The sequence below is a fragment of the Chiloscyllium plagiosum genome, chromosome 21 (genome assembly GCF_004010195.1).
Source record: "Chiloscyllium plagiosum isolate BGI_BamShark_2017 chromosome 21, ASM401019v2, whole genome shotgun sequence".
Lineage (NCBI taxonomy): Eukaryota > Metazoa > Chordata > Chondrichthyes > Orectolobiformes > Hemiscylliidae > Chiloscyllium > Chiloscyllium plagiosum.
The window spans coordinates 32312462-32332883 of NC_057730.1; the positions used below are offsets into that span (position 1 = coordinate 32312462).

General features: G+C 43.4%; 2 protein-coding genes across 3 annotated transcripts in view; both read right to left on the reverse strand.

The window, feature by feature from the left end:
* Nucleotides 1-9264, reverse strand: part of LOC122560719 (ADP-ribosylation factor-binding protein GGA1-like) — a 43538-nt gene extending 34274 nt beyond the window's left edge. Inside the window, exon 1 of one of the 2 annotated variants that reach the window (XM_043711685.1) lies at nucleotides 9170-9264. In XM_043711685.1, coding sequence (XP_043567620.1) covers nucleotides 9170-9209 — 40 coding nt within the window. In that variant the 5' untranslated portion in view covers nucleotides 9210-9264. Of the gene's footprint in view, nucleotides 1-8596; nucleotides 8702-9169 lie in introns of those variants that run through there. The other variant, XM_043711684.1, reaches the window with a different exon arrangement.
* A 151-nt stretch (nucleotides 9265-9415) lies between these two features.
* The window catches only part of ears2 (glutamyl-tRNA synthetase 2, mitochondrial), a 12934-nt gene continuing 1927 nt past the window's right edge, over nucleotides 9416-20422 (reverse strand). The window contains exons 2-9 of the mRNA XM_043711686.1: nucleotides 19623-19778; nucleotides 19073-19262; nucleotides 17344-17816; nucleotides 16589-16697; nucleotides 15222-15375; nucleotides 14854-14984; nucleotides 13989-14127; nucleotides 9416-13433 (exon numbers count right to left, since the gene is read on the reverse strand). Of these exons, the coding sequence (XP_043567621.1) occupies nucleotides 13350-13433; nucleotides 13989-14127; nucleotides 14854-14984; nucleotides 15222-15375; nucleotides 16589-16697; nucleotides 17344-17816; nucleotides 19073-19262; nucleotides 19623-19778 (1436 nt within the window). The 3' untranslated portion in view covers nucleotides 9416-13349. The remainder of the gene's footprint in view (nucleotides 13434-13988; nucleotides 14128-14853; nucleotides 14985-15221; nucleotides 15376-16588; nucleotides 16698-17343; nucleotides 17817-19072; nucleotides 19263-19622; nucleotides 19779-20422) is intronic.

Here is a 20422-nt window from a genome sequence, read left to right on the forward strand (position 1 = left end):
AGAGGGCATAGGTTTAGGGTGAGAGGGAAAGATATAAGGGGCAACTTTTAGGCAGAGGGTGGTACGTGTATGGAATGAGCTGCCAGAGGTTGTGGTGGAGGCTGGTACAATTGCAACATTTAAGAGGCATTTGGATGGGTATATGAATAGGAAGGGTTTGGAGGGATATGGGCCGGGCGCTGGCAGGTGGGACTAGATTGGGTTGGGATATCTGGTCGGCATGGACGGGTTGGACCGAAGGGTCTGTTTCCATGCTGTACATCTCTATGACTTCCTTTCTTAAATACAGGACCTAAAACTGCACATATTACTGCAGGTACAATTGTAACAAGCCTTCCCTATTTTTAACAACTGGAGAAATTGCTGGGAAAATTCAGCAGGTCTAGCAGTGTCCGTGGAAAGAAAGTAGAGTTAACATTTCGGGTCCAGTGACCTTTCTTCAGAACATTTTTGACCAGACAGTGGACCTGAAAGGTTAAGTTTGCTTTCTTTCCATAGATGTTGCCAGATCTGCTAAGCTTTCATAGCAATTTCAGTTTTTGTTTCTGATTTCTCGCATCCATAGTTTTTTTGGGGACTTTTCCCCTTAATTTTAAACTCTAACTGCCTAGCAATAAAGGTCAAAATTCTAAGTGTCATCTTAATTACTTGACACACTTGCATGTTAACTTTTCGTATTTCATTCACAAAGAACTGCGTTTTTGTGGAATCGCTCTCCATTTAACTAGTAGTCTGCCTTCTGATTTTTCCCATCAAAGTGCACAACCTCACTTTCCTACATTAATTGCCATTTGTCAAGTTTTTTGCCAACTCATTCAATTTATCCATTTGCCCTTGTTGTCCTAAAAAAAATTCTAATCCTCTAACCATCACTAGTTTTTGCTGCTATTCGGTCTTTGATTTTGATTGGACTTGTTAACCACAGGTGGGTAATCTTTCTCATAGAGTCCTTCTTTTTGACCAGATCAAATTTTCACTGGATATTACAAAATGTCTGCCACTCCTCAGCCACTTTCCCTTTAGTGTATAACCTAGCCCTGTTTCGACAACCTTTTCTTCATACCACTGTAATTGTCATTACCCAATTGCTCTCCCTCAAACTGAATTTGGAATTCTACCAGATTATGATTACTATCCCTGGAATATCTTGAACTAAGAGATATATTATTAGGCCTACCTCTTTACACATTACGAGATCTAAGACAACCTGTTGCTGTGCAGGTTACACAATTGACCATTCTAAGAAGCTATCTATGATGCACTCGACAATTCTGTGCTTCATGTTACCCTTGCCCATCTTATTTGTCCAGCCAATATGCAGATTAAAATAACTCATGACAATTGTACTGCCCTTCTTACACCACTCTATTATTTCCCAATACTCTGTCCTATTGTGAGGCAACTCTCCAGAGACCTACAGATGAATTCCACACAACTTATTTCTCTTGCTATTCCTTATTTCCACTCAACTGACTCTATGTCTCATCTACTGCATCCATATCATTGCTCACCATTGCACTTTATTCACTAAGCAACACCGCCTCATTTTCCCTTGTATCTATTCTTCCAGAATATCAAATGTCGTTGAATACTGAGTTCCCAGTCTTGCTTGCCCGCCCTGCAACCTTATCGCCGTAATAGCAATCAAGTCATTTCCATTTATTTCTATTTGTGTTGTTAACTCATCCTTTTCTTACCATTATCTCAATGTGTGTAGCATTTGTAAAGTGCCTTAGGCTTTGACATTTTAACCATTTTTACCTACCCTGGTTCTAATTTCTGCTTCATTCTCCTCATCTATTCTAGCCCTTTTGTCACATTTTCATTTGCCTCTTAACTGCCTACACCTCTGCTTTCTCATTTCTTACTGATTTTTTTAAACTTCCTTTCAAATGAATCCTTCCCTCCAGTACTTTCTATTTTACCAAGATGAGGATGGAGTGAAGTTATGGATCAGTCGGCTATGTAAGGAATGCGGCTTTTTAGTATGGGATATGTTCAGATCCATATAACTGATGAGATTAAGAGGTGCGTGTGAAGAAATAACACCCATGTTGCAAGTACACTAGGAGGTCACAGGTCTATTGGTCAACCTTTGTGTCTCAACAAGCCATTGACGAATCATGTCTGCGATGAATAGAATTAGTGAATGGCTAATGGAGAAAAAAAACCCTTACAAGGAGTATGTTTTGCATAGTTTTTAATGATCAAATCACGGGATGATATTAGTGCATAAAGTTTCATCAGATTATTCAAAAAATGTGGTGTATTCAATTCAATGAGCGGAAGATGATTTGTTGTGGAGGGATGATGCTGAAAGAAGCATGCCAAATCTGATCCTGGGTGGGATCCTTATGATGATACTGAAAACAAGAATCTAAGAAGGAATTTCATGAACTCTTCATTTGATGCAGAAGAAAGCAAATTAAGATTTAAATCAATTTGATTGTTATTAAACATACAATATTAATATCATTAATTCATTCACTAAATTGTGCCACATTAGGTGAATACAAATTATCAGTGTTGTTCTTCACATTTCAAATTAGCAACCTGCCACACCAGTGGTTCACAATTTACACTTGTGTTGTTAAAGGTCAACCTCCATTTTTGTAAGTTTCGGAACTCAACTTGTACATTGCAACATATGGTGAAATGTCAAGGAATAAGACACTGGCCAGGAATTTAATTAAAGCATCAAGACAAGTGGTGGGATCTACAATGAACTTTCCCTCTAAAATGAGCCAGTGCCCCTGCCACTGCTTTGGAACAGACTGGGCAGAGCAACACAGGTTGCACAGGACAAAGAATTCAAGAAAACACTGAATTACATATAGTATAGAATAGTAGATACTTAGGGGTACATTACAGGTTGCAATCTAATCAAGGTTTGGGGAAGAGGACTGCAGTTTTTGTATGTAGGACAAGGAATACCATGAGCTGCAGGCAAAGTATAATCTAGAGGTTGGAGTGTTTTATATTTAGAACAACAGGTACCTAGAGGTAAGTTACATGTTAATACAATAGCATTGAAAGATTACTGGAACAATGCTGAAATATATAAATGTCACTTTGATTTCCAACTCAGTATATCAGAGCTACCATAGCAGACAACAGGGACGCAGAGGTGAGTTACATATTAACATAGTAACATGAAAAGATTATGGGAACAGTGCTGAAGTTTCTAAAGGTCACTTTGGCCTCTGACTCAGCAGATCAGCGTTACCCTTGGCAGATTTGGAAATTTAATCCCAAAACTGGATGGGTCTACAATGCCTCCATAACAGTGAAAGGACAACAAAATTTGAATCAAGAGGACCCTTGAAAATTTTTCTCACTTACCTCTCGCTACTGGGCAGCACAGTGACTCAGTGGCTAGTACTGCTGCCACACAGTGCCAGGGAACCAGGTTCAACTCCACCCTTGGGTGACTGTCTACGTGGAGTTTGCATAATCTCCCTGTGTTTGTGGAGCTTCCTCCAGGTGCTCCAGTTTTCTCCCAAAGATGTGTAGGTTAGGTGGATTGGCCATGCTAGTTAGACCATAGAGTCTGGGGATGTGCTGGCTAGGTGTAATAGCCATGGGAAATGCTGGGTTACAAGAACAGGGTTGGCGAGGGGGATAGGAGTGTGGTGCTGGAAAAGCACAGCAGGTCAGGCAGCATCCGAGGAGCAGGAGACTCGATGTTTCGGGCAAAAGCCGTTCATCAGGAATGAGGCTGAGCGCCGAGGGGGTGGTGAGATAGGAAACTGGTGAAATCAACATTGATGCCATGGGGTTGGAGGGTCCCAAGGCAGAAGATGAGGCATTCTTCCTCCAGGCATCAGATGGTTAGGGAGTGGCGATGGAAGAGGCCCAGGACCTGCATGTCTTTCCAGAGTGGGAGGAGGAGTTGAAATGTTCGGCCATGGGGAGGTGGGGTTGGTTGCTGCAGGTGTTCCGGAGATGTTCCCTGAAGTGCTCTGCAAGTAGGAGTCCTGTCTCCCCAATATAGAGGAGACTGCAGCGGTAGCAATGGATACAGCAAATGACACGTGTGGAAATGCTGGTGAATCTTTGGCGGATGGGGAAGGCTCCTTTGGGGCCTTGGACGGAGGTATGGGCACAGGTTTTGCAATTCTTGCAGTGGCAGGGGAAGGCGTCCAGAGGAGAGGGTGGGTTGATGGGGTGCATGCACCTGAAGAGTGAGATGTGGTCAGAACAGTCTTTACAGAAAGCGGATCAGGATTGGGGAGGGGGGGTGGAAGAATATATCTCTGGTGGTGGAGTCTGTTTATAGGTGGCGGAAATGGCGGAGGAGGATGTATACAGAGGTTGGTGGGGTTGAAAGTGAGGCAGGGGGGTGGGTTCTGTCTTTGTTGCAGTTAGAGAGATGAGATCCAAGGGCGGAGATAGATGAGATGTGCTGGAGGGCATCATCAACTACATGGGAGGGGAAATTGCAGTCTTTAAAGAAGACCACCATTTAGTGTGTTCTGTGGTGGAACTGGTCCTCCTGGGAGCAGATGCAGAGGAATTGGGAATAAGGGATAGCATTTTTACAGGAGGCAGAGTGAGAGGAGATGTCGTCCAGGTAGCTGTGGGAGTTGGTGGGTTTGTAGAAGATGTCAGGGTTGAGTCAGCCACCAATGATGGAGATGGAGAGGTCCAGGAAGGGAGGGAGGTGTCTGAGATGGATCCCACCACTACAGATAGATTTCCCTCCCCAGCCCTATCCGCGTTCTGTGAAGACCATTCCTTCCACGACTCCCTTGTCAGGTCCAACCCACCCTCCCCTCCCTCCCGGCACCTTCCCCTGCCATCACAGGTATTACAAAACCTGCACCCTCACCTTCTCCCTCACCTCCATCCAAGGCCCCAAAGGAGCCCTCCACGTCCATCAGAGTTTTACCTGCACTTCCATGCATCATTTACTGTATCCGTTGCTCCCAATGCAGTCTGCTCTACATTGGGGAGACAGGACGCCTACTCGCAGAGCGCTTCAGAGAACACCTCCGGGACACCTGCAGCAACCAACCCCACTGCCGCATGGCTGAACACTTCAACTCCACCTCCCACTCCACCAAGGACATGCAGGTCCTGGGTCTCCTCCATCACCACTCCCTAAGCACCTGACGCCTGGAGGAAGAATGCCTCATCTTCTGCCTCGGGACCCTCCAATCCTATGGCATCAATGTGGATTTCACCAATTTCCTCATTTCCCCTCCCCCAACTTTATCCCAGATCCAACCTTCCAACTCGCCACCACCCTCATGACCTGTCCATCTTCCTTCCCACCTTTCCACTCCACCCTCCCCTTTGACCTATCACCATTACCCCCACCTCCATCTACCTATTGCACTCTCACCTACTCTAACCACAGCCCCACCCCCCTTCCCTCCCTCCCAATTATCTCACCACCTCATTCCTGAGGAAGGGCTTTTGCCTGAAACGTCGACTCTCCTGCTCCTCGGATGCTGCCTGACCTGCTGTGCTTTTCCAGCACCACACTCTCAATTCTAATCTCCAACATCTGCAGCCCTCATTTTCACCTATGAGAGGGAGATGGTCTTTGTAGGGTTGGTGTGGACTCGATGGGCCAAATGGCTGGTTTCTAAACTGCAGGGATTCTGTACTTAACCATGGATAGCCAGCTCATAGCACAGCCAGTGAAATCTTTCTCAACTTTCGTGCTGTGTTGTTTTTGCTGTTTAAAACATAGATCTGGCATTCACATAATCTTTGCACGTATTTGGAATGTGCTGTACTGTTTTGCAACTACTTCTGAAGTATAGTCACTGTTGCGAAGTAATAGTCATGGCAGCTAAGACGTGCATTGTAAACTTCAAAAACAAAAATTGGATAATGATTAAATGTCTTAGTGATGTTGATTTGGAATATACTCTATCCTCCCCCTCACTTTGCCTGCAGCATATATACCACAATTTCCTAACCACAATCAGTTTTGAAGAAGGGTCACAGGACCTGAAACATTGACTCTGCTTTCTGTCCACAGAGGGTTCCTGACCTTCTGATTTTCTCCAGCAATTTCTGTTTTTGCTTCAGATTTCCAGCATCCGCAATTCTTTGTTTTTTGATTTTAGGAATATGATCTGAGACAGAAAATTTATCTGTTCTTTTAATATGAATGAGAGAACATTTACATCTATTTGAGATAATGGACTGGGCCTCAGTTCAATGTCTCATCTAAAATATGGCACCGCCAGCACAAATGAACTCCTCAGCACTTGACTGGCATGTCAGCCTGAGTATTTATTTTCAGATTTCTGGAATGAAACTTTAACCTATGACCTTCTGGATCATTGGTGACACAATGTTACCACTGAGCCACAACTGACAACTACATAGTTATTTCAACCATTCCACTTACTCCATGCAATGGCCCACATTCAGACTGGCAGACTGCTCCTTTAGGAATGATGAAGAGCTTATGCCCGAAACATTGACTCTCCTGCTCCTCAGATGCTGGCTGACCTGCTGTGCTATTCCAGCGCCACACTTTTCAACTCTGGCTCTCCAGCATCTGCAGTCCTCAATTTCTCCATGTTACCTACATGTTGTGGTTGATGGGCAGTGATTTTTCACAAGAGGAATGTGAAACAGAACGAAGTAACCCATGACGAAGTATTCATTGTGTTGTTCAACCACAACTCTTTACATAATAGGGTAGCCTAAAATGTGTGCCACATTGCTAAAAAAAGTAGAATTTTTCTCTCCTGAAATAATGCCTGTTAGCTTCTTATGTGTTAATATGGTGGAGACTGTGAATGGAATTTTTAAAAGTTCTGTAATGATTTAATGTTTAAATCTAACAGGAATTGTACCCGTGAAGAACAGCACATTTACTTGCTTTGTGTGTGAAGTGTTTTATACTGAAATTAATGTACAATGATAAAGTAATGTTAATAAAATATTCAAACTCCTTGTGTATAAAAATGCACTTGCACATAGCCAGACCAAGATCTCCACAAAAAATCAATGGTTATTGTCAAATACAGTGAGGTACTGTGTCTGGGAGAAGCTACTCTATCATAACCAGATGGTCCAGTGCTTGTCTTGTGACTTCACTCATGACTTCCTAAACAGCCAATTTACATAACCACACACAGTTACTGGCTCAGTTCCTTTATCAGAAAGTTTTAAAATGTTTCTACAGTGTCTAAGGTCGTCCTGCCACTGCCCCCATCCACCTAAACATCACCAAATCTAATACAGCACATGATCTCTTACGTATTTTTAAGTAAAATTGCAACCCCTCGGGCCAATGGTCATGTCACACATTGTAGACAGCTTTGAGAGATTCAAGAAACAAGCCAAAAGGCCAGTTATGTACCCACAACCCCCGCACTACATACATCAAGAAGGCTGCATAGAACTGTTTGATTAGTTTAAGGACGATTTGTGATGATTTACCCAACTATTAAAGTAATGCAAACATACTCAGTCAGCTTCTTCCCAAATAATATTGCGTACTGCTGGGGATCTAATATGAAACCTTTTTGAAAAGTAGGAAGTTGAGTTTGCTGTATGTCCCTATTTGTTTGATGCCCAATTCACACCTGGATGCTGTCCATCTAACATTTCTTTTGCCCAGTGGTTAGGAAGATGGTGGGTTGAAGTCCTAGTCCAGACACTGGAGCCCATAATGCAGACTGACACTTTGGGGCAGTACTGAGGGAATACTGCACTATTGGAAGTACTCTCAGTCAGATGGAAGGTGGCACAATTTGAAGAACCGAGACACCTCCTCAGTGCCCTGACCAACATTTACCATTCGGCTATCACTGAGGCAGATTGTTTGTGGAGGAATTTGTGCACAAATTGGTTGCCATTGTGTACATTTCAACGTTGCCTGCCCGGGTACGCCAATGCCAGTCTTCCCTTTAACAATCTTGCAACCCAGGAAGCTCCAGTAGCAGGATACACCCTAGGGAGGTGACCACTGGGTCACAGACACTCGTCCGCTCCTCATTTTCCTAATTTATTAGCTCAGATCGTCCACCTACAGTAAAATTGACTCAGATTACTCAAGGAGAAAATGAGGTCTGCAGATGCTGGAGATCAGAGCTGAAAATGTGTTGCTGGAAAAGCACAGCAGGTCAGGCAGCATCCAGGGAACAGGAGAATCCAGGGAACAGGGGCCTGGGGGCAGACAGGGAGGGGGGAATGGGGACCAGAATCCAATGAGAATATGGGGGAGATCTGGGGCAATATTGGGCGGGGGGAAATCGGAGGCAATACTGGGGAATGGGGAGATCCTGAAGAAGGGCTTATGCCCGAAACGTCGATTCTCCTTCGATGCTGCCTGACCTGCTGCGCTTTTCCAGCAACACATTTTGAAGCTCAGATTACCCAACACCCCAGCCGTCTGTACACATCAGAGGGGCAGGACTCTCTCCTCCTCAGCTCCTCGCCGGTACGACACCCCGGGGATTGGGAGGCCCTCACCCCCCGGGACGAGAGGCACCCTCTTCTCTCAATCCCGGGACAGGGGGCATTCATTACTCACTCTCCCGCCACCCCCGAGACCGAGGACAAGAAGCCTCCTTGCTCAGTACCCAATCCCCACAGGCTCCGGGTCGCGGCCCGCACTCACTCAGCCAAGACTCCAGAGTCTCTGCCTCCTCCGCCGCCATCGCTCTGACTCCTCCCGTGTGCGGCCTCGCGAGAACTGACAGCGGGCTCCTTTAAAGAGACAAGCCTGACATCCGGGGCCTGGGGGGCGGACAGGGAGGGGGAATGGGGACCAGAATCCAATGAGAATATGGGGGAGATCTGGGGCAATATTGGGCGGGGGGAAATCGGAGGCAATACTGGGGAATGGGGAGATCCTGAAGAAGGGCTTATGCCCGAAACGTCGATTCTCCTTCGATGCTGCCTGACCTGCTGCGCTTTTCCAGCAACACATTTTGAAGCTCAGATTACCCAACACCCCAGCCGTCTGTACACATCAGAGGGGCAGGACTCTCTCCTCCTCAGCTCCTCGCCGGTACGACACCCCGGGGATTGGGAGGCCCTCACCCCCCGGGACGAGAGGCACCCTCTTCTCTCAATCCCGGGACAGGGGGCATTCATTACTCACTCTCCCGCCACCCCCGAGACCGAGGACAAGAAGCCTCCTTGCTCAGTACCCAATCCCCACAGGCTCCGGGTCGCGGCCCGCACTCACTCAGCCAAGACTCCAGAGTCTCTGCCTCCTCCGCCGCCATCGCTCTGACTCCTCCCGTGTGCGGCCTCGCGAGAACTGACAGCGGGCTCCTTTAAAGAGACAAGCCTGACATCCGGGGCCTGGGGGGCGGACAGGGAGGGGGAATGGGGACCAGAATCCAATGAGAATATGGGGGAGATCTGGGGCAATATTGGGCGGGGGGAAATCAATATTGGGGGTTGGGAGAGATTTCAGTCAATATTGGGGGATGGGGGGAGATTTGGGTCAATATTGGGGGGGTGGAGCTATTAACGTGATGAGGTACAGAGGACATGGGAATTGGAAATATTGGGTGAATGGAAAATGTAGGATAAGAGTGTTCAGGGATAAAAGATCAACATGGATATTTACTTGGGGAATATTAAATTATTATTCAGGTGATGGGGGTTTGAAACATTGGATAAGTTGGGAAACCAGGATATGACAGGACATGAGGATATGGGTAACCAAGCTATAAGGAGTTCGGACAAACTGGAACATGTGGACTGCAATGGAATGGGATAGCGCGAAGGGATTAACAGACTATCAAAAGAAACAAGTTAGCTCAGTAAGAGTCAGATAGAAACAGAAACCAAGGCTAAGGCTGACTAATAATGAGGAAGGCAAACTAACTGATCAGAGAAAATGGAACCAACAGCAACTGAAACTTTAAATAGACTCTCACTTAAATGCTTTATATTTCCAGCATCTTCCATTTTAATTTCATTTTTCCAATATTTGCAATTTCAACAAAGTATGTTTCTTTTGTGTTCCTTCCAAATAACAAATCAACAGTAAATTATAGCAATACCAAGTTTAAACATACTTTAAATAGACCTTGTTTAGGGAAATATAAATATTTGTTTTTTTTTTCCTGTTCAGGTTGGCATCCTGTGCCTAGAGTCAATCACAGTGTGGAATTTGAGTTGCATACAGAATAACCAATGGGCTGCTGGTAAATCATTTTAGAATATAACAATCTGATCGCCCACAAATTACCAGATTTACTGAACTAAATTTCACAATGTTTCCTGTTAGAAGTTGAACTCATGGATTGCAAGTCCAACACTGAAGTTTAACAAACGACAGTACCATATCGGATGCAAAAATAAATATAAATTTGATTACAAATCACAATTTAGTGTGGAGAGGAACTGCCCAACAGGAATCATTTAAAATTAAATTGAAGTTATTATGTGTCTATTAAGAGTGCTTACTTGAAGTCGCTATTCCAATTCACATTATTCTTTGGACTGACACTTCCATACCTATGTGTCTTCTAAAAGGAAGGTTTCCCTATACATCGTACTTTTCATTATCACCAAATGTCTTCAAGTGCTTTCCAGCCAATGGAATACTTTTAAATTGTAATCTCTGCTAAAATGTAGAAAATGTGGTGCCCAATTTGCACACAAGGAGGTCCCAAATACATCAATGTAACAATGATCAAATAATTTGTTTTTGTGATTTTGATTGAAACAAATGTGTCCTCTCTCGGGTAATTCCAGAACCAGAGGGAACCGTTTAAAAAAATAGGAATGGCCCTTTTAGACAGAGATGAGGAGAAAATTATTCTCTCAGAGATCGAATGACTATGGTACACTCTGTCTCAAGACGGGTGAAGCAGGGTCATTGAAAATTTCTGAAGGTGGAGGAAGGTACATTCTTGTTAGGCAAGGGAATCAAATTTGGGATAGATGGGAATGTGGAAATCAAATCACAAACAGAACAGCCATGACCTACTTCTGTTCCTAATTTGTATGTTCTATGTATCTTCAAAGGGTGGATATTGGCCAGAACATTGAGAATAGTTCCCCTTTTCTTTGAACATGTTCCGAAGTCTCTATGTCCATGAGAGGGAAAACAGGTCATGATTAACATTTCACCCAAAAGATGGCATCTCCAACTCCAACAGCATTGAATACTAGCCTTGATTTTTGTATTCAAGTCCTAGCATGAAGTGTAATCTCAAAACCTGTGATTCAGAGGAAGGAGCGCGACCAAATTAGTCACTATCCAGAAACTCCCACCTCAAAATAAACAGTAACAATTCACTGGCCTCTTCAATATTACGTTCTAAACTTGCAATTTCTACCATCATATGAGAGCACCACCACCTGAAAGATCCCCTCCAGTCTACGTCATCTGGATTTTAAACTATATTGCCATTCTTTCACTGTCACTGAGTAAAAATCTTCTAACTGTTCGTAAAAGCACCACAGGTGTGCCTGCAGCACATGAATGCAGTTGCTCATGAAGGTGCCTCTCCAACACTTTTTCAATAGCAATTAGGATAGACAACAAATTATGGTTTTGAGAATGATGCTGACATCTCATGAATAAATAAAAAAATGTAATTAATAAGTTCAAAGGGGAATTCAGGAGACATTTCTTCACCATATGTGATTAGAATGTGGAACTTGCTATCTCAGGGAGTAGTTGAGGCAAATAGGAACAATGGAACAGGAGTAGGCCATTCAGCCCATTCTCCTCCACCGTTTTAATACTGATGACTGTTTGAGCACTTAAATGCCTTTTAGTCAAACTATCTCCAAAACTCTTTTTCTAAATCAACTTCGACTTTAAATATTTTCAAAGATTGAACTTCCACAGGCATGCCTGATAGAGAATTCCAAAGATTCACTATCCTGAATAAAAACGAAATTCTCATCTCATTTCCTTATATTGTGCCCACTGGCTCCAGACTCCCTAACCAGGGGAAACCTCTTACATGCATTACCCTGTTTATCCCTTTCAGTATTTCATAGGTTTCAATGAATCACTGCTTATTCTTTGAAACACCAGAGAATATAGGCCCAGAATGTCCAATATCTCTTCATAGGTCAGTCCCAACATCTCCGGACAGGTCTGGTGAACTTTTGTTGCACTCCTTCTCTGGCAGTATCTTTCCTGGGACAAGATGAAATCTGCATAGAGTACTCCAGATTCAGTCTAACCAAGGTTCTATCCAATTGAAGCAATATTTTACTATTAGCTTTTCAAATAACTTTATATAGATATAATTAATATGTATATGTATGTTTAAGGGAAATCTATTAAGTGCAAGAGGGAGAAAACAATAGAGGGTTATACTGATAGGGTTATATGAAATAGAATGGGAAGCTCAAGTTGCATATAAATACTGATACAGACCAGTTGAGCCAAACAGTCTGTTTCTGTGCTGTACATTTTATGATATTAACTGATCTTAACATGCATGTTGTGAAGAAGATGCAAAGCAGTTTCAAGAAGATTTGAAGAGACTTAATGACTGGACAAAAAATGGCACATGAAATACAATGCGGAATATTCAGTATATCTACTTTGATAGGAAGAACAGATGTGCACAGTATTTCTCAAAAACGAATAAGAAGTTAGAGAGTGTAGATGTACAAAGGGACCTGGGAGTCCTTGTCAATAAGCCCCTAAAAAACTAACATGTAGATGCAGCAGGTATTAAGAAGGTTAATGGTATATTAGCTTTTATTACAAAAGGACTCAAGTTTAGGAGTAGTGAAATTTTGCTTCAATTCTATTAAACATTGGTTAGATTATATCTGGAGTACTGTACTGTATGCAATTTTGGTCACCTGTAAGAAAGATCTTACTGCCGTAAAGGGAGTGCATCACAGGTTCACCAGATTTGTTCTTGGAATAGCAAGACTGTTTTATGAATAAAGGTTGGAGAAACAGCTTGTATTCTGTAGAGTTTTAATAAATGAGAGGTGATCTCATTGAAAGCACAGAATGCTCAAAGGGATAGATAAAGTTGATGCAGGTAAGACGCTCCCCATAGTTTCGGAGTCTGGAACCAGTTACAGTTTCAAAATAAGGGGGCAACATAAGGGGAAAACGTCTTAGGGCAAAGATTAGAAAGTTTACTGAGAGTTGTGAATCTTTGAAATTCCCTACCACTGTGGAAGCTCAGTCATGGAATATGTTTAAAGTAGCGATTGACATATTTCTCAATGCAAATTATATTAAAGGCAATAGTCTGGGGGAAAATAGCTTTGAAATGGATGATCAGATGTGATCGCACTGCATGGAGAAGGAAGCCTGACAGACTTTTCCGGCCTGGATTATATGGCAGAAGAGGAACACTTCCATATAAGTCTGGGAGGTGCATCACATGATGTCCAAACTGCAGGTCCTAAGTAGATCGTCAATGGATGACAGCCTGTTGCAGACGTTTACACACCTCTTTAGGTCCCAAAGCCAGCATCATCTCAGCCACACTCGGTCCTTGCTGCAAGGAAATTAAAACAAAATCAGTTCCTCAAAAAAAAAAGTCATCGGAACCAAACACTAAAACTTGCAATATTATTCAAGATACCCCTAGTTCTCAATGCCATAGCCTTCTTCCCCTGCAAGCTTCCAGATTGTAAATCCTTTCCTCTTTCCCCTTTCCCCACAAAACATCAGGATTAGATATTGTGCAACCTAGGAGCACTGGAGGCCATTTGACCTCTGCCAGTTCTTTGATAGAACTATCCAATTAGCCCACCCTTATCACAAAGCCCTACAAATTACAGGTCATAAGAACTAGCTGACTAAGGAAAAAATATTCACATGTCTGCGCACACCCCTCAGTTTTTTGCTGATTATTTAAATGTTTCCCCTAGTTTCTGATCCTCTAACCTCAGGAAACAATTTCCTCCTATCTACTTCATCAGTCATTTTACGTTTTGATCACCTGTATCAACTGTTGGCCTTCTTTACTCTAAGGAGAACAATCTTGGCATCTCCAATCGGTCCATATAAGTGAAGTCATTCACCCTGGTAAATGTCTTCATCTCCCTACCTGTTTTCCACTAAGAGCCAGTCGAAGAACCTTCATCATGTCATTGTACTTGGTACTTGTGAACTGGGTCTGTAGTGCTCTCAGTTCATTGTTCAGCTCTGCTGGGCTCACACTTCTATTGGACCAGGTCTGGAAGAATCTGGAATTCAGTGGATGAGTTCCAATTAGCTTGGTGTACACTTGAATTTCTAAAACTGACTTGCAGCATGTCAGAACTAGAGGGAGATGTGGGGTGGATCTTGAGGGGGTGATTGGAGGTTGGTGTGCAATTATTGTAAGAGAGGGAACCAATGGAGACAACAAAAATTGTGCCGGCTGGTGGGGTTGTTGGGGGGTGGGGGGGGGGGGGGGGAGAGGAGGAGGAAATAAAGACAAATCCAAAAGGTATCCATTTAATGAAAATGTGCTTGCTATTCTGGACAATCCTTCGCATTTTTATATCCTGATTCAGTATTTACCAACAGGGAATGCTAATTGTGTCCCTAATGTTGTCTCCAGGCAGGGTCAGTGTTGCAATGTACCCCATGCAATTTCCTGTTCCTGAGCAGTGATCCCAGAGCAGGAAATGAGTGCAAGTTGCAACATGCAAACATTTTTATTTCAATGATTGGCAGAACTCTCAGCCACCCACAATGGCAATTGGTTTCAAGGGAATATTTGGTAAATCAGGCTAAAGTTAAAACTGCCCCTACTCTAATTTCTACGCTTTCCTCAACAGCACAGGGAGATGGAATGGAAAGAGAATTTTACCTGCCAAATGAAATGGGTTTCGGTAATGAAGGGAACAGAAAAATAACAGGTGGTAAATATTATGTTCCATATCACTTCAGCCCATGTAACTTGTGCAAAACCAACAGGTCCTTACCGCATCACTACACGACAGATCTTTTCTCCTTCAGTTGATAGATTCAGCATTTGCTCATGGGACACAACAGGTCGAAACCAGAGGTATGAGTAGTTTGGTGACACCAATTCCTGCAAATGGGTGATGTGGCCCTGTCAGCAAGAAAATAAAATACAATTTAGAAACGGAATCCCGCAATTCGTGAACACGAGGATTTCGTTGCTGGAGCCTGAGCATAAACCCTAATGGGTAGGAAATTCAAACCATCACTGGACCCACACAGGAAAATCATTTCTCCATGTATATTTTAGCAGTCCAGGTAGGCACCTGGGCTGGTTCAGAGTTCAGAAAGGGGAAAAAGTGAAGATAAACTTCAGCATTGTTCTTACCTTCCTGTGTAGCAACACCCGCTCCACATAATCAGTGCATAACGACTCACTGTCCATCAGCTTATCACCAAACTCCTTCTCAACCATAGTTTGAAGCTCTGTCACTAACTGCTGCCGCGAGTTGGCACATTCAATACGCTGTAGCAAGTGCATCCTGATGGACAGAAAGCCAGCAGGTGGATAAGTATTGACAAGTAGAAACAGGAGTAGACTATGCTGCCCCCTTAAGCCTATCTGCTATTCAATGAGATCATAGCTGAAATATATGCCTTTGCCCCATATCCCATAACACCTACAGTAAACAGGAATCTATCCCTCAGATTCAAAATCAACATAGCTATTTATGGAAGAAACTTCTTCCAAAAGCATTGATTACCTGCTGGGAAACAGCCTCCCCTGCTACCTCACCTAACATTCATCATCTTCTTCTACTGTGGAAACCTTTCCATTTTGTGGGAATTACTCAAGTAGACCCCAAAACATTTTAAGTCTCATTAACCCAAGAATCGTGAAGTCATGTGTAGTCCCAATAGGTTGATTAGCTAACTTGGTGCAGACCAGGAACAAATCTGAGACTATCAGAGTCTGTATGAACTCAGTAACAAGTTTGCACTTTTGCAGCATGATCGAAGGACATCTGAAAGCACTTCACAGGCAATAAACCGTTTCTGAAGGCACTGCAGGAAGGTACAACAAACAGTAGCCAGTTAAGGTGCCAGGGAAATTTCTCAGCTTCTCTTTGATTAGTATCATGGAATCTTTTGCATGCACCTGTACAGATCAATGGAACTTCCATTTAATGTCTTAAACAAAACACTCAGATAGTGTAGCACACTCTTGGTACTGTATGGAAATGTTGATCCAGCTGATAATGGTGGCTCCACACTCAGCTTGAACCCACACACTTCTGTAACACACAAATATGTAGATTTGACAATAAGGCATACCCAGTTGGTGCAACAGAATAAAGTGTTGGAACAAATAAAGGAAAGCCTGGAGCATAGGTGGGAGACAGGGTGCTCGTTGTCAGCAACTGGGGAGAGGATGCACTACTCCAGTGAAGGGGGGAATGACCATCATGCCAATCACAGGGTGGAATGGGGGAGTACTACTCCAGCAAAGGTGAGGGATGAGGACAGCCCTGATTGCATCTGTGTGAAGGGGTGGATGATCAGGGGGATAGAGTACCATTGCAGTGAAGGGAGGAGAAAGGTCACCAGGCCAGACAGGTGGGGAGGGCACCCAAACCAACCTGGGTAGGGAGCATGCTGCCAAAGTGGGCTGGGTGCACCTTGCCAATGTGAGCAGGGACCACACTGTTAGCTTTTAGAGGGTCCGTGTGTATGATGTGTTGCACACTTATTCACCTGTTAAACTCTGGCAGCTTGTCAAGGTCCAAAAGTGCAGAGTGGGTTGTTATTTTGGTCACATCAAACTCGCTGATGAGCTCCTCCAGCATCCGACCTAGTCGATTTCCTGGAAACACAAAATTAAGATAACAGGCTTTTATGTAGTCTTCATTTCACTTCTTCTCAGACTTCCATCTCTGGGTCTTTGCATCATCCATCAGGGGATCAGACCTGCTGCTGCCCTGTGCTTATTCTGGTGCTCCCAAGCTTGCACTACTCAGTATGCATCTTCGCCTGACTGTGTACTACCCTGTAGTATGATATCTGTTCAGTGCACAACCCTGTACATAATGCAGCCCAGCTTATACATGTTCATTGTACCATACAGTCCAGCCTGTACATGTCCACTGTACAACATAGCCCAGCCTTTGCATGTTCATCTAAATATAAGATGGACCAGACTGTACAAATTCTCTCTATAACATCCTGTGCTGTGACCACTTTGCAACAAAGTCCAGCCTTTTCATATTCCCTTTATATGACCTAGTCTGTACATAGTTCTGTGTGCAACACACCCCAGACTGCACACTATTCTGTACACAACCACACCCCAGCCTTCATTCAGTCCAAATTACAACACAGAGCAGCCTGCGCAGTCTCTTGTGTGCAACACAACCCAACAAATGAAATCCCACATGAAACGTGCTTACTTGCATACTATCTCTGCACAACCCATTCCAGACAGAGTAAATCCCTTTCCCTACACACAGCACCTGAGAAGCCAGATCCACAGTTGGTGACAATGTCAAGTAAAGCCTCTGGAAGCACTCCATTCTGGGAAAAGTTCTGGATGAACAGATCACCCTGACGTTTGGAAAGTTTGCTGCCATCTTTGTTCAGGAGAAGTGGAAGGTGAGCAAAAGCTGGAGGGTCCCATCTGAAAGCCTTGTACATCAGTAGGTGCTTGGCAGTGGAAGTGAGCCACTCAGTGCCCCGCAAAACATGGCTGATTTTCATATGGTGATCATCAACTACATTTGCCAAATGGTAGGTTGGAAACCCATCCGCCTTAAGGATAACGGGGTCGCCCTCCACACTGGCAGGATCTAGCCTGTTCAGTCCATATACCAGATCTTCAAAGGGCGCAGCACCCTCCTCGAGTCGAAACCGGATAACATATGGGCATCCTTGTGCCAATCGCTCCTCAATTTGAGTCTGAGTCAGGTGCCGACAGCGATTATCATACCTGAAAAAGGACAGCATTTGTATTACAGAAGTCCACAGATAGTGAATTTGAAGCCCACTTCAGAAAGGAGTCCACATGTCAGACTAAGTGTGGAAGCAGGCCATTCAACCCATTAAGTCCACACTGATCCTGCGACGAGCATGCTACCCAGACCCCTACCCCTGCATTCCTCATGACTAATCCATTTAGCCTGTATATCTCTGGACACTACGAGGCAATTTAGCATATCCAGTCCACCTAACCTGCACATCTTTGGAAACCAGAGAGCCTGAAGGATTCTCATGCAGACAGGGAGAACATGCAAACTCCACACAGACACTCACTGACAGTGGAATCGAATCTGGGTCCCTGGTGCTGTGAGGCAGCAGTGCTAACCACTGCACCACCATGTTCTGATAGACTGTTGAAATGTTAGAGGTTCCCTTTCAGATGCAACATTGAACTAACAAATTTGGTCTTATAGGTGTAGATAAAAGATACAACAGCACTTTTCAAAGAAGACTAGGTTAGGTACTCCCTGATTAATTTCTATATACCAACAAATATTGTTAAACAAGTTGGCTATTGTCACATTACTGTTTATGGTGACTTGCTGCGCACAAATTATCTGTCACAATCCCAATATTACAACAACTACATTGGTAAATCAAAGTTATAAAAGGCATTAAAGTTTGTCACTTTCTTAATTAAAGGACAGGGTGTACTGTACAGGTAAAGGATAAAGTGTATCTTAAAGGATAAAGCATAGGTCAGGACCTATTGAATATGATAGGACATGGTGAGTATTAAAGATGGGTGTAAGTTGAAGGACAGAGTTTATCTTAAAATATAATCCAGAGATAAAAGTCAAATGCTCACATATTTTAAAATTATTTTTCTACAAATTATTTCTACAATCAGAGCTAGATAGCAAAAACTGACAGTGTCACTGAAGATATGAAGACTGAAGGATTTAGAAGAAACAAGTAGAAGGCAGAGATTGAGTTAGTTTTTTTGCTGGGGTGGGTTAGTGCAGGGGAAGGGGGACATGACACAGGAGTAGGTAAGAGCAGTAGGATTCCAGATAATTCACATCACAATTTCTCCACAATAATACAAGTAGGCTTTGAAGCCCATTGAGGTTGTTTTGCTGCTCAATTTGATCATGATTAAGCATCCTCCTTCAAGTATAGGAATAAATCAAAGACAAAGTCAGAAGGAAGGCAAATGATCTGTGTCCACAGATAGCTCCCTGTAATCATATATTTCAAACTTACTTTGGTGTTTGTCTCATTCTCAATGCTTCCTTCTTCAACATTTCCAGACGCTGGGGGCTACAGAAGCAATAATATGCTGCATTCTTCATTAGCAGGGTTTCAGTGGCCTTTAAGTACAGATCCAATCGCTCTGACTGTTTGTATGGTCCATAGGAGCCTCCTCTCTTAGGGCTTTCATCAGGGGGAATTCCTAGTTAGCAAGCAAAACAAGTGTGATAAACTAGAGAAGAATATTGCACATGGAATACAAAGGGATTCTTATAATTGAAGGCTTTATATGAATTGTAACAGGGTTTGTTATTACAGCAAGTTTTACATTAGTTATATATACCAGAGTGTATTATAACCAAAACGTTTTACTGAGTGTATTTAACACACTATATTATAATTGTACTGGGTTCAGGAACAAGAAGATTGACTGGGTTCAGGAACAAGAAGATTGTGATAATTGAGCCTAATACTTAGCCTGAAGTTTTTAAACAGAGGGAGTGACATGAATGAATGCCTTATACCATGAATGTACAAATGACAGCCTCCCAGCATACTCTACCTGCCCACTCCAGTACATCCTCAATGCTCTCCGCTGCTCCAGGAACAAGGCGGCTCTGATCTGTGTCTTCAATCCGGAGAATGAACGTACCTCCATGTTTTTTGGCAAATATATAATTGTACAGAGCTGTGCGAAGTCCTCCTAGATGCAGGAAGCCTGGTAAAACAAGTGAAAAATTAAGGAATTTAGAGAAAGGACTTCTTCAAAACATTAAATCTGAGGGCACCCCAAAAGCAAATCGACTAAGGAATTTGGAATAAAAATCCAGATTGTCACTTCTTGTGATGAAATTTTATCTCAGCAGGAATATGCCCAATGAGCTACAATTGGACCATGGTATTCAGGAGCTCCTGGGACAAGCAGGCGTTAAAGCAAATGAAGACAAGCACCAAGGTGGCAGTTGCCTTAAGGACAATGGTTTTCAGGGATGCACAGTATGTTGGGGTGTATAAAAAGGGACACATGAGGAGGTGAGGATGGATGTTCAATGAGAAAGGTTTACAGAGGAAAAGTAGGTAAGAGTGGCAGAGCAATGGGAAAATATTGATGGGGAAAACTGGGAGAGGTTGACGGAGGGACATTTTACAGGTTCCAGGCAGAGGCAGAAAGTGAGGAAAAAGTCTTGCCAGTAGGGGGGAGTTTGGTGAGCAATTTGTGGGGATGGGGGAAGAGTGACACAAACGGTTTTATCGGAACTGAAAATGTGTTGCTGGAAAAGCGCAGCAGGTCAGGCAGCATCCAAGGAACAGGAGAATCGATGTTTCGGGCATAAGCCCTTCTTCAGGAAAGTCTGAAGTGTG